The sequence below is a fragment of the Vanellus vanellus genome (genome assembly GCF_965231255.1).
Source record: "Vanellus vanellus genome assembly, chromosome: 3".
NCBI classification, from domain to species: domain Eukaryota; kingdom Metazoa; phylum Chordata; class Aves; order Charadriiformes; family Charadriidae; genus Vanellus; species Vanellus vanellus.
In genome coordinates this window covers 49675551-49689227 of record NC_138907.1, presented here as the reverse complement: position 1 = coordinate 49689227, position 13677 = coordinate 49675551, and the positions used below count along the sequence as shown (strand labels likewise).

Genomic DNA, 13677 nt, shown 5'->3' with positions numbered 1-13677 from the left:
AAAGGGGAAAAAAAAAAAAAAAAAAAAGAATGCACATTGTATTTGGCTGGATGTTTACAACAAAACAGCAATAAAAAAAAAAATAGATAAACTCCTGGCAGAGCAGATCTTGCTCCCAGTAAAGCAAATAGGCTACTTGTGTTCATTACAACAGGAACAGGCTAGACACTTCCATACATAGCCCTCCAGATGTGCTCAGAGTATATCCTGGCCTGACAGCTGTTGGCAGTGTTGCAGCAGCACAAACTCAAGACAACCAAACTATTTGTACATTAGCATTAACACAGATGGACCACAAGAGAAAGGCAGGAAGATAAACTGACATAGACTTTAAATTTCTTTCTGATAAAACCATTTAGACACAGCATTTGCTTTACTAGCTCAGCGTCAGTTTTGGTCCACTGTTTTTGGTTTTTATGTTGGTTGTGTCACTGCTAATGGTGCAGGCCACTTCCATTTTCTGCTCAGACACTTCAAACACCAACGTTAAGTGCTGCACTTCACTTGATTTGCCCTGTAGCCAGGTCTGCAAAAGTGATGTCACTTACTGATTATGGAGCTGAATAACAAAGCTGCTCACAATCTCCTGCAAGAACCAGAGTGACATCACATGTGTTAATGAGGTATATATTTCCATGATGAGCTGTTTCCTGGTATGGAAGAGCTCCAATCTCATTACACCACAAACTCCTCCGGGAGCTGGTCCTCTCCCAGAAGATCCAAGGAGAGGCAGTTCATGGATCGCTTCCCATAAAGGGCAGACTTGGTTTTGCAGTCCGCTGTGGAATAAACGCAGCCATAGATAGACAGCTTATCCTCCAGGCTGCAGCCAAATGTGTAGCTGTGGGACGTGTCTGAAGACAGTGTGGCACTTAGTGGTGGGTGCCGGTGCTTGTAAAGGCGGATGTCATCCAAACTCTGGCTGTGCTGGTCCGTGCAGCTCCTGCTTTTGGGCAATCTGACCTGCCGGTTCAGTAAGACACACATGAATAAAAACGATGAGCTCAGATACAGCCTAAGGATGCTGGCTATGCATGCTACAAGTTTTCCAAAATTGTTCTTCCACTCCTTCAAAACAGCCCCACCAGCCTTCTGAAGGACTTTGGCTTAATTAAGCAGCTGTGAACCATTAAGAAATGACAAGCGCATTAAGCTGCCCCGCCACGTTGAGCCAGATCCTGATCTCTCTGCACTGTGTTCTCAGTGCCCAGTAAGATGGACAAAACACTTGACAGACATTGACACCTGAATGACCTGACACTTCTTGGCAGATCCATGCAGTCATCCTCAAATGGACAAAGTGCAGGTAACAAAACATTACCCCAACTGCTTGAAGTCTCATGAGTCTGGTTGTTCAGAAGGCAACCATGCAAACTAATGGGTTATGGTGTCCAAAATTCACTAAGGGCAACGTACAGTTCCATCTACATAGCACTGTTCAGCAATGAAGAAGACAGGAGCGACAAACCAGCAGTAGTTCCCAGAGGCAGCACCTTGCTACACGAGCTGCAGTGACTCAGCCTCTGGAGGAATTTGGCCATTCAAGACATTTCCAACTTCCCCACCTGATTCTTCTTACTCTGTCTCTTCATAATCAGCTTTTAAACGCTAATATTAAGGCTAATTTCAGGAATATCACTTTTAAACCAAAATACTTCTGCTGGCAACACAGAAAACTTCCTCCCAGTATCACTTCTCTCACCTCCAAAGGATTGGAATTAAAAAACTACCCTGAGGAAATCCTGCACTGGCTCAGCTCCACTCCCAGAAAGAGGCACACGCTGCATGGTCTGGTCAACGCTAAGGAAAGCCAGTCCTGCAGCGTTTAGTTACATGGCCTTGTAAGGAAGGTTTTGGGGTGTTTTTTTTTAGGATGCACCAAATAGTTGATGCACAGAAGTGGCAGCCAGCTCTTTGCAATTGCTTAGACAGTACTGTGTGGATCAAACCTTCTTAGGAAACAGATGCCTCCTGATCAAGTAATAGCATAAGCACGTGTTGGTAAAAGCATTAACGTTAAAATCCTTACTTTAAGCAAGATCCCCACTCCCTGCCTTGCACTCTTAAGTCATTCCACTCAAATACAGGAATAAGTTCTTTATGATTTGTACTGCACGGTCTTCAGCTTTGGAAAAAATAACCAAGATTTTATTTAAATCTCCTATAGCGCTCTACAGACTATTTTGCTAAGTGAAAATTCCTTATCACTTTTGACTGGGTCCAGGAAGAAGCATGAAAAGAGAGAAAAGTCCTAAAAAGTGACTTAAGGCCTTGTTCAAAAAAGTTCAGGAAGGGAAAAACGATGAACAGTTTTTTAAGATTCTTTTAGCAGATAAAGCTAATTTGGATTCAGAGAGAGAAAAAATGGTGGAGGTTTAGTGTTTTTTTTGTTTGTTTGTTTTTTTTTTTAAAGAAACACACAACATTTCTAACCCAGTGGATACAGCTATACTTTGAAAAGAAATATTGCTTGGCCTTAAAAAGACATTTTAATAAGCTTTTCCCAAGCACAGCTTATGATATGACATATTTTACCATATATAGTTGCCTTTTCTCAAGGGTTTGAATAAAAGAAAATCATCGACAACAAAGACTTCAGCACACACATAGTATAATCACACAAATGATAGTAATTAGAGCTTGAGCATCTGGTTTTGCTCTGATGTGAGCTCCTTCTGGCTTCAGGAGCAGGAAGATGATCAAGTTTGCAACCCACATCCAAACTGCATGGATGGTCTTGGCTCTATATTGCACTGAAAATTTGCAAGTGGTTTATTTTCCATTTCCTGTCTGGAAGCCTAAGGCAGACGATAGCTGGCTTGCAAGATCTCCACGCAGACTGCTCCAAACCTCTCTATGCTTCTCTGGACCCAAACACTGTTCTCATCCTATTCCCGATAGCAGTAGCTGGCCAACAGCTGGTTTTGGTTACACCATTTAAAATTGTCCGAATCCAGACCCATCAAGTTCACCTGATTTACAGCTGCTTTCCATTACACTAGACCGTGGTTCAATGCCCACACACAGACCCTCCTGCCGCGCGCCCCGCTTTACCTGGTGAAGGGATTCCACGCTTTGACCTCTCATTTTTATTAGCGTGACTTGCACCACAGACAGTGATTCCTGATTTACAGCTGCAAAAGAGAAGGAGGAAGTGAAAAGCGTTGCAAGTTTGAGGTTTTGTGGGCTGGGGAAAAGGGAAGTTGTTCTCACAGGCCACATTCAAGCCATAGTATTCTATAAATATACATCAGTAAGCACCCTCAATGCTCTGGGAGTTTTGTTCACAAGTACTTCTTTTAGCCTCTAAGGATCAATGTTTAAAAACTCTCAAGAAAATAGCTTCTCACCAACTTGCCCCATATTTGCCCATCTTGCTTTGCTATAAAGGCTGTATATCTTAAGGCCAGACAGCTCCTGTGTAACCCCACTGTCTAGAATTCCCTCTATCACAAGCCACAAAACTTTACCTATTAATTCCCGTGACTAGCCCGTTAATCTGTGGTTGAAGCCCTGGGCTGTTTTGTGGTATACAAGATTTTAAAGCAAATTCCTTCACTACAAAAGGTTTACCTCAGTTATCTTTTTGTCATTAACCGAATATAAACTTGGCAAATTTGGAGAAGGGAGACCTTGAGGAGCACAGAGGAGAGCAGTACTGTACGATACAGGGTGCTGACCTTTAACCTGTAGATGACCTGACTTCAAATCCTGCCGCAGTAGGGCAGTAAGTAGCACTGGCAGTTGTTTGGAAGAAGATACAGCTTTCTTAGTTCCCTCAGATGATGCCTGGCTTGCCAAACATATCTTCCTGTTTCTAGATCCTAAAGAAAAGCACTGAGCAGTAGCAGAAAGCCATCTCACCTTGGCAGCTAGCAGCATCTAGAGGAAGAGATTCAACAGATTCTCCCACAGTGGCCTCCTCTAACTGGTCTCCCTCTAAGGGCTCATCTACAGGCACCTCCTCTGGCTCATCTACTGCCAGCTCAAGCTCTAGGAGGAAGAGAGCGGCAGGAAAAGGGTTAGCATTACACTTCTGCTCCAAGCTGCTTCACGTTCTCTTACTCCCCATTCTCCTGCAGGAGAAGGCAAGAGCGGGCTTAGAAGTTGTTCCGCATCTCTGAATTCTTTACCATCGTCCTGAGAGTCGTCTTCAGCCCGCCCTTTGCTGCCACTGTCAATGCCAGAGCTACCGTAGCTGACGGTCGAGCTGCAGGATTTCTCTTTCCTATGCACCCGGTCAATGCTGAAGGGCTCATCCACTGACATTTCCACCGACACCCGGTGCCTGGAGTCAGCCTCGATGCCTGATGTGTGAGAGCTGCCGTGACTCCCTGTGGACTGGCGTGAGAGACGGTTATCCCTCCGGCTGCCCCCGCTGCTCCCGCTGCCGCGCGAGTTCTTATCGCACGGGTCCAGGTCCATGTCTAGAGTGTCACTGATATAGGACTCCCGGTAGCGCTTCTTCTCTGTGGAAGAAAGATGAGAGAAACCAGTGGGAACTTTAAGCAAGACCGAAGGAAGGGTAGAACTTACTAGAATAGTAAGTTCTGGGACTGGCACAAACTGACAATTAAGGAACAACTGCTGCAGCTACTGAACAAATACAGGGACAGTTTGGTATTTTGTTTGCTCAACAGATACTGAGATGCCCAGCTGGTTGTAAAAGAATTAGTCATACTTGCAGTAAATCCAGCATCTCCTGAATTAGAACAGGCAGCTTGAGGCAGTTATTATACAGAAATTAGTAGCTCCCAGAATGAAGGAAAGGTCAAAAAAGAAAAATTACTTAGCTAATCTAAGTGCTCAGTCTTTAAAAAAACCAACCAAACAAACAAACAAAACACCTTGATTGTTTCTCAAAACAGTTATAAACATGTGGAGACAGCCAAGAACAGGATCCCCAGGGCTGGCATTTATAAATTATTTGAGAATTATGTCTCCCATGGCTTGTATCTGTTACTGAAGAGAAGTGTGCTGAGGGTGGTCAAAAAATCCATGAGACACTAAAAGACACAAAACAACCTATGGCCTTTTGCCCACATGCACTTAATTAGTGAGCTCAAGGCCACTTCTAAAACCCCACTGTAGGGAAAGATAGGAATAGCCACGCAGATGGGACCAAGGGCTGCCTTGCCCTGTACACCGATTTCACACAACCTGCAATCACCACTTCAGAGATGGATATTAGCTTCTTAGAGTTAGTTGAGATGGGCAATAACCAGAAGCAAGTTTCTTCTGGACTTCTCCCTCGAAGAAGTCAATCTGTGTCCTCAGACAAGAAGCCCAGCTACTGCTGGCTGACTTCTACTGACCTTGAAGATAACAATACAAGGCTTACAAACCCCAGAGAAAACAGAGAAAGTGTGAATGGAGAATGCAGGGAACAGCAGTCAGGAAAGAAGTAGGGGGAAAAAGCACTCAGGAGAAGGCTAGAGGGAAGGGGACATAATCCTCTGAAAGAAAACCTATGTAATGCATTAAAAACAGTCACCAGGGAGAGGCAGGCTGAGATATTATAGGAAACGCAGCTTGCGGAGCTGGAAAATGGAAGTGGGCAAGCTGAGAGGTGACGAAATGACTGAAGTTTGCTTGGAAGGATATCAGGGACTGCCAGAGTTCACTGTCCTACGGAGAGGGGACTCCAACAGAAAAGAAATTCTGGGAGTCCTGATCTGCTCTCAGGCTCTTTCTGGCACCTGGAACTCCTAGCTCTTAACTGTTGGATGCTATAGACTAAATTTTGTGCAGTGTTTACTAAAGGGCACTAAAAAATTAAGATACAGGCTCACAACTCGTACTGCTGCTTGAACACATGATCTTATCCCAATAGAAAGCATTTTATTCAAAATTACTTCCACTCAGAAGCACGTGTCAAATGTGCACAAGTTGGGAGCACAGAGCGCAAGGATCTCCTCTTAAAGGGAGGCATTCCCTCTTTACTGCTCTCACACACTTTCTGATCACAGTCTAGCAACACGGGAGCCGTAAACACTTCCCAGTAATGGACCTGAAACACATTTAACACCTCTGTGTCTCTCACTGGCTTCCTGATAAGGCAGAAACACCATTAATTAGATAGAGAGCAGCCACCATGAAACAGCAGCAGAGCTTAACATGCTGTATCCTTTCTCTTATGAGAGTTACCTGCTCTTCCGACACTTACCTTCAGCCTCCTCCAGTTTTCGGATTTGCTTCAACACTGGCTGGATATTCAGAAAGAGCCGGTGGCTGTTGCTGAGGAGCTGCAGCAAGTGCCGTGACCTGAAGGGGCAACCCGTGTAGTAAACCAGTTTCCGTGCGGAGGGCAAACCATCCGGCTGGATCTCAAACTTTTTCCCCTGCATAAAGAGGAGAGACGTCAGTGAAATGAGCAAGAGCATGTTTTCAGCCACACAGCTACCAGAGATAGCTGTGGTCTTGCGTGTACGAGTGACGGGACTTGACACGGCAGTGCGGGCAGGCTGACAGCTTTGTCAGGTCCCAGGTTGACAGCCCGCTGCCAGATGGCCTCCATGCCGTCATACTCACCAGAAACGCCAGCTTCCCGATGTGCGACCAGGGAAAGTCATAGAGGAGCTGGCGAACGTGATTCACCTCCTGCAACACATCAAACTCAGAGTGACACAGGGACTGGCAGGTACAGGGTGGAGTCAGCGATGTGCAAAGAATTTGCAAACAACCAAGAATTTGAGAAATGTGGAGCCTGGTGCTCGCAGGGGAGCTGCGCTTGGAGGGGGGAGGACAGGGGAGCTGGGCAGAGTTAATGCTACACCAGAAGGCTTTCACAGCAGTCTGTTACCTGATAGATGTGCATTCCTCTCAGGGTCAGGCCCAGGATAACCGTGGGGCGATCCTCCTTCTTATCCTAAAAGAACAGAAGAGCCTGGAGTCAAAGGTTAATCTACAAAGACCACGCTCTTGTTCTGGCATCTACTGCAGGAGAGGTAGCAGGACTGCTCATCAGGCAGATGCCATCAGCTTATTTGGTTTTTATTGTGTTTGTAAAGTGCACCTTGCCTTGTTGACCCCTGAAATATCTACACCTAAAATCCCCTCACGCTGGGCGTCTCAAGCATTTCACCAGCAAACACTCTAGCTGCCCTGGACAAGGAATCCTTTAGCTTTAGTGATTTGAAGGCATGGACAATTACTGCTCTCGGAGGTACCTTGTAACATCTCATACTGCCACGCACTGTCTCTGCTGACCCATGAACACACACCACTCTTGTTCTCCAGGTGACAGACAACCCGAAACAGAAGGGACACCTGTCCCTTTCTCCTTTGCCACAGTACTGCTGTTCCCATACATGCTGTTCCAGCGACTGGCTGTACCTTAGGTGTCCCTTGGCCAGGAGGGAGCTAATCAATATCCAGAGTTAGAGGGACTTTCCTTCTAACCTTTTGATCTCAGTGTTGAGACCAGGTGGTTTTAAATGCTTGTGGCTGCCTTGTTTTTCCTGATGCTGTATTTTGGTAAGTTTACATCAAAACTTTCTCTCCTCATCTGGCTTGTCAAGAAGCAAGCCTTATGCCGTCACATTATCTCACCCTTTGCCCTAAGTCTCCAGTTTACAGTCACTAAGAAACTCTTTTTGCCTCCTAAGGGGAAAGAGCTTTGTAAGTCAGTATTGGTCTGGAGGAGACATATGGGGGCTCAGTGCTGTGTTTTCTTTTAGAGTTCCCAGCCTCAGTAGCTTCCATGAGGGGGGTGGAAGATAAAAGTGACTGTTTTCAAAATCTCAGGGCAGCCAGCACACTGACACTTTCACCTGGCACCCCTGTGCGCTCGATTAGGAGCTTTGTGACCCAGGTGTCACCTAGGAGAAAGATATCATGAGATGAGATAACTGTGTCACACGGCAGAAGAAGAGCACATCATGGATCAAACAACACATGAGGGAGTTAGCAATGCATAAAATATAGGTTCAAGTCAGACAGGAATTTGGATATTAAGAGCAATCAATTTCACAGCCCTTCTGCTTTCGGATATAAATTGTATCATGTCCTGCCAGCTGGATTTCTTACAGCATTCAAGTGTAATCAACCCTCTTATGACTGCATTATTAACAGCATCAGATTCAAAACAGAGAGGACAGAAGAGAGGTAGGGAAAGCATCTATGGTTTACAACAAACTGAAACTAAGCCTGGACTACAGACCAAACAAACTTATTTCCTCTAGAAAATGAATGTTTCTCCAGTAACTAGAGCTGCTAGATCTGGTCAAAGGACACAGGTACCTCCCAGACACAATTCCCACTAAGCACAAAGTCTGACAAAGTGGAGTATCTCCATTTGAAAAACAAGGTCCAAGCCATTCCTAATTGCATGAGCAGGTTTCACTCACCTAAGCAAAACAGAAAACTTCTCTTTAATCCTACTTCTAGACCTAAACTCTCTTAGCATGTAGAAATGAAACACATTCTGTTTAAGCAGGCTTGGGTAAGGAGTCTAAGACTCAGGGACAAGCAACAATCCAGGAATCCAAACACTGACATACAGCTGAAAAAAACACCAACCACTCTGACAGCGTTGGAGGGGGAGCAATAGTCAGGATGACTCAGTATCACCTTCAATTATTACATGGCATTTGTGTGAAAGCTGGCCGACCTCTTGTCACTGTTTGAATGGACTGCAACAAAAAAAAAAAAAAAAAAAAAAAAAAAAAGGCTTCTCAGTGATTTCCCTGGTGTGAGTCTACTGACAATCAGGGACAAAAATTAAGTTTTGCCATTCCTGTGGCCAGTTTCTTGGCTGAGGAACAAAACTAGATTCCAGTTATACCTGTATATTGGCAACAGATTTGTTTGTGGGGACAGACCTCATTGGCTGCACATTTTAGACTTGTTTGGCCTCTCTGAACCAGAGGCAACCGTCCCCTCAAATAAACAGAAAGTGAAAAATGCAACGGTACACCCAATTATTGACGGGAGAGAAGTTAAAAATAAAAAGCTCTTTGTTTAACCTTCTGCAGCCTGTAGAAGTGGACGGGCACATCTTCCAGCAGGCAGGACTCCTTAATGAACTTCAGCACCGCTTCCTTAGCACTCAGCCCTTGCTGTTCTCGGTGCATCTCTGGGGCATGTTTCAAGATGTAGTCACTCCCCCTCTTTGCAATTATCTAAACCACAAGGAAAACAAACAGATCAGCAACTCTTCCACGATCCCCATGGGAGGCAGCTATGATCAACAGCAAAGCAGAGACTGGAGGTGGAGGAGTTCCACATGGTCCCTCAAGACGTTAGTCCACATTCATCTCTACCTCCCTGGAGGATAAGCATTTAAAGCAGCCCAGATGATACCGATGTCTCCACACAGATCCTAGATGGCAAAATCATAACAGACCAAGACTACAGGGGTAGTGTCAGCCCTTTTCACATTTAAGTATGGAATTAGTTTTTCTGACTCTTTGCATCCATAAATGCGTATGGGCAGATAACAAATACTGCTCTGCATGCCAACACAATCAACAGCAACACCTCCAAACACTGCAGAAATGCTAGGTGGTCCTTTTAAGACCAGTAACTACACACTAGGCTTATTTAGCTTTTCCATCCTCAAAGGGGTGGATAACACTATCTCAAGGTATTTATCTGTCAGGAGTAGTTGGCAGGCATGTGGCTTTGCTATGCAGTAGAAAAACCCACACTGGGCCTTTTGCTCTTGCCCTGCAAGTGTCCAGTTCTCATGCCTGCCCACATGTCCTCTCTGTACAAGGCTACAGGGCAGCCCGGCCGCCTCCTGTGCCAGACTGGCCCCTTCCAGGCTGTGAGTGGCAGTGATGGATAAGAGAGCTGTTGGCTGAATTTATTTCACAAAATCCCCCACCGCTGGGGGCACTTAAAACTAGATCCCACCAAGTACCTGAGATCGTCCTGCCAGGAACAACCTGCCCTGGCTCAAGACAACCAGACCCTATCACCACCCAGTTCCCACTTCCATTTTTAATTAAGCCCCTCATTTACTCTGTCTGGCAATGCCCCTGCCCTCCTCTGCATGCCTTGCCAGATTAGTTGCCCTCCCACAAGGAAGGCTGGGCTCGGTGGAGGACAACACTGATGCCATCAGCTACGCAATGTCAGCAGAAAGAGACACACCAGCTCCACAGTTCAAAGCCAGGTTGATCACCCCAGGGCAGCACCGCCTCTCCTTGCTAGCACAAGGCTTGGGGCAGCCCTTGGCCACGCAATCTCAAGCACGTGTTGGAGAAAGAGATTGCGTTGGAGGGGGAGATCACTCAGTAACTCCCCACAGGAGCCCAGGGGCAGGGAGAGAAGCGTCCCCATGCCTGCCAGATTTTGCTCTTTGTAATGATGTAATAAATCACCCACATACTTGCTTGGGGTTGTGGCTCAGTGCAGGTGAGCCATGCTTTGCCTTGGCCTTTCCAACATTTGCCAGATAAGCAATAATCTGTGATAAGACTTAACTGCCCCAGAAATGGCAAGCATGAGACTCACCTTTGCCAGCCCTTTGTTAGCTATCTCCTGCCAGGCGCCCCATAGCAAGGGACGGGATGGGATGACGGCCTGTTGTCTGGGAGAAAGGCGCATTTCTGCACAGCAAGGCAGGCAGGCTGGGACTTGTGTGTAACGAAAACTCTGCTTGCCTCCCCGATGCAAGCCCTGTCACTGCTCTGAACCTTTTCCCAAAACAGGGGACAATGTCATTCTTCAGGGGAGACACAACTCACCTGGGGACAAGCAGCCAACCACCAGAGGCATCTGGGCTTTTCAATAGCTACCCCGAGGCGTGGGCTGGACTAAAATCCACTGTCACAGAGGAGAAGGGGGCTCCAGAACTATATTAGGTTGCAGAGGAGGGTCTGTCCAGGTCCCAGGGAATATCCTGCTCCAGAAGATGTTACAGTGCCATGTCTGTAACAAAGCTAGCTTCCCTTCCTATTTTTACAGACACTAAAGTGTTTATCAACAGTTTTCTCAACATTTTACCTCTTGGCTTTCTAAGCTGTTTTTAGGTCTTGGAGGGCACAAGCCCATACGCACATGTTTATAAAACAAACATGCAAACCCATTTCCATGCCCTTCACTTTCCTCTTACTGCAGTTGAGCCAGAGATTAATGACAAAGCAAGCACCAGAGGCACTGCACAGCAGTACTGCCCTTCAGGGTTTGGGTCTGTCCATCCCAGAGGTATGCATTAGAGAGGAACAAAGGGCAATGGACTTGGCTTTGCAGCCCTGAGGTTTTCTGTATAGCTTAGGTTGTGCAGATCTTTCTGATGTACCACTGCAAACACAAAACCCTTTAAGCCATAGAAGAATCAAACAAATACAGCCGCACTGTTGGAGTTATTAATTTGACACCAACACATTCCCTCACCAAGGAAAGGTACACACCACCCATCTCACTGATGAGTGAGCCCAGGAGGAACAGGCACCTACATCCCATGGAAAAAGAGGAGATACCTCCTGAGGAAAATTCAGGGTGACGGTCTACCACTCTGCCTGATCATTGCAGTGGGAGTTGGGGAAGCTGTGTGACTGCAGTTATGTACCACCTTGACATAGGTCCTGCTGCCTGCGCAATCTGTTGACAGAAAGATCCCCCAAAACTTACCCATTGCGGGAAATAGGCCTGGGGTTCAAAATATTTGCCAGCATGGACCTTCTCCCTGTAGTTGCCCAAGTCTGCCTGTAAGCTGTAGGCAGCCAGCAAGAAGTAGATTTCTTCTTTGTGGTTGCACCGAGACATAAGTACTTGCTCTTTGAGGTGGCAGTAGTAGAGCTGCCGTGCCACCTTATCGCTGCAAGACACAAAAGCAAATTTACTTGAAGAAAAGAAAGTTCAGGCTCAGATAAGGCCCCTCAAACACATCTCCCTTCTGAGAGGAGGGATTAAACTTTGACATCCCTGATGTGTGCCAATGCCACCCCGATACAGTTATGTGTGTGCAGGGAGCACCAAGCCAAGATCAAGGTCTTCTCCCACTAAGTGTTGTACAAACATGGGAAATGGCAGCTTCTCTCTTGAGGAGCATGAGATCTAAGAAGTCTGGGCAGAAGGCAGATGAAAGAAAAATCATGTCACACCTGTTCTGGAGACTGACTACATCAAGCACTTCTGTTTCTCTGGCAAGCCTGTAGCAGTCAGGAGAGTCAACTCCCTTGACTCCCAGTCCTGTTTCTTGCACACCTGTCCTCCCTTCCCCTCTAAACCTGGCACCGCTTTTTCATTTCACCTTGCCTTAGGCTCAAGGTACTTTTCAACAGCTAATTCCCTGCAAGGTAGATCAAAAGACACAGGAGCCTTGGGCTTGTTTTTGTCTTCTTCCTCAAGCTGCTAAACAGGCAGAGTCTGATAAGGCATAACTATCGCATAGCATTGATAACCCCCACACCCCGCCCTGTAAGAGCTCATGGAAAGCAGTTTGCTGACAGGTATGTATAGATGAGGTGCTGGACACTACAGTCTGCTCTTAAATGCGTGTGTGTGTATTCGTTTGAAGGGCCCATGCAACCACCTCTGCAGGGCTCCACAACCTCTCCAACTGAATTACTAGTGCAAGAGAGAGTCGCTTGTAACGCTAAAGGATACATACATCGGGGGTGGTACAATGATATGCAATCTCCCTTCGTACCTAAAAGCAAAACTAAATAAAAAACACTGAACAGCCAAACAGACGCTAGAAAAAAAAGACTCCACTGTATCCAAAATGAAAGATGATGGAGAGAAAAACAAAAAACCACCAAGCTTTGTTCGAGACGAGAACAAATGCCAACATTTTGGTAAAGATTTTAATCCAGCCAAATGATCCCAGCTCTTGGCTTGCCCCAGGGTCACAGCCACGCCAGAAGTGCTGATGAAAATTAACTCTGTCAGTTGTTCATTTTTAACTACCTCATCCTTTGTTCTATACTGTGGGTGAGGGTGGCGGTGTTTTGAGTGCAGCCCATATTCCATGTGAATGGACTACAAATGCAAAAGTCTCTAACTTAGGAAGTAATTTCTTTTGTCCATTTACAAAAGTCCATTTCCAGGAGCAGACTGCACAGAGCACTACTCAGATACAAAAAAACAGATCCAAAATTATTAGCATGTGCTCTGGAGTATAAATAGCTACTTTTGGTATATTCATCTGATGTTTCCATACAACCAAAAGATGCAAGCAAAAGAGTGTCGAATGTATTTTGTTACTGTCATCAATCCACCTGCTCTCTAAACAGAGATGGAAAAGCAGTCACAATTTTCCTGGGGATAAAGAGTATGATTCAGGGGGAAAATGTTCATGGCTGGTTGAGGCAGCCTGTGAAGGTCTTTAAAAAAAAAAAAAAAAAAAAAAAAAAAAAATCAAGTGGATTTTTTAAGCTTATTTCTGTGAGCTCACAGAGATGAGCTTAACAAAGAGACGTTATTTTTCTTGCCTTTTAAGAACACAGTGAATAATTTAAGACACAGTAACTACCACAGAAGGGAACTTACCTTATTACTCTTCCATTTTCTACATAGTATTGTACTCTAAAGAACGCAACAAAAGGAGGGCTGAATTTCTCAGTTCCCTAGAGCAGAGACAGAAGACAAGTTCAATGACGTTCAGCATCCAGGATTCCTGTTACCCCACCTGGTAACATTCTCTTCTCCCAAGCTCGCTCCCCATACTGCTTTTCATTTTCTACTCTTAGCAAGTTTCGGGGGGTGGGGGTGGGGGGATCCGAC

At 45.7% G+C, this 13677-nt stretch overlaps 1 protein-coding gene across 1 annotated transcript in view; it reads right to left on the bottom strand.

The window, feature by feature from the left end:
• Window positions 1–675: 675 nt before the first annotated feature.
• The window catches only part of FRMD1 (FERM domain containing 1), a gene marked incomplete at both ends in the record, with an annotated part of 30138 nt that continues 17136 nt past the window's right edge, over window positions 676–13677 (bottom strand). Inside the window, 10 exons of the mRNA XM_082481555.1 lie at window positions 676–963; window positions 3055–3134; window positions 3865–3993; window positions 4134–4469; window positions 6167–6341; window positions 6532–6600; window positions 6803–6868; window positions 8967–9122; window positions 11581–11767; window positions 13444–13520. Of these exons, the coding sequence (XP_082337681.1) occupies window positions 676–963; window positions 3055–3134; window positions 3865–3993; window positions 4134–4469; window positions 6167–6341; window positions 6532–6600; window positions 6803–6868; window positions 8967–9122; window positions 11581–11767; window positions 13444–13520 (1563 nt within the window). The remainder of the gene's footprint in view (window positions 964–3054; window positions 3135–3864; window positions 3994–4133; window positions 4470–6166; window positions 6342–6531; window positions 6601–6802; window positions 6869–8966; window positions 9123–11580; window positions 11768–13443; window positions 13521–13677) is intronic.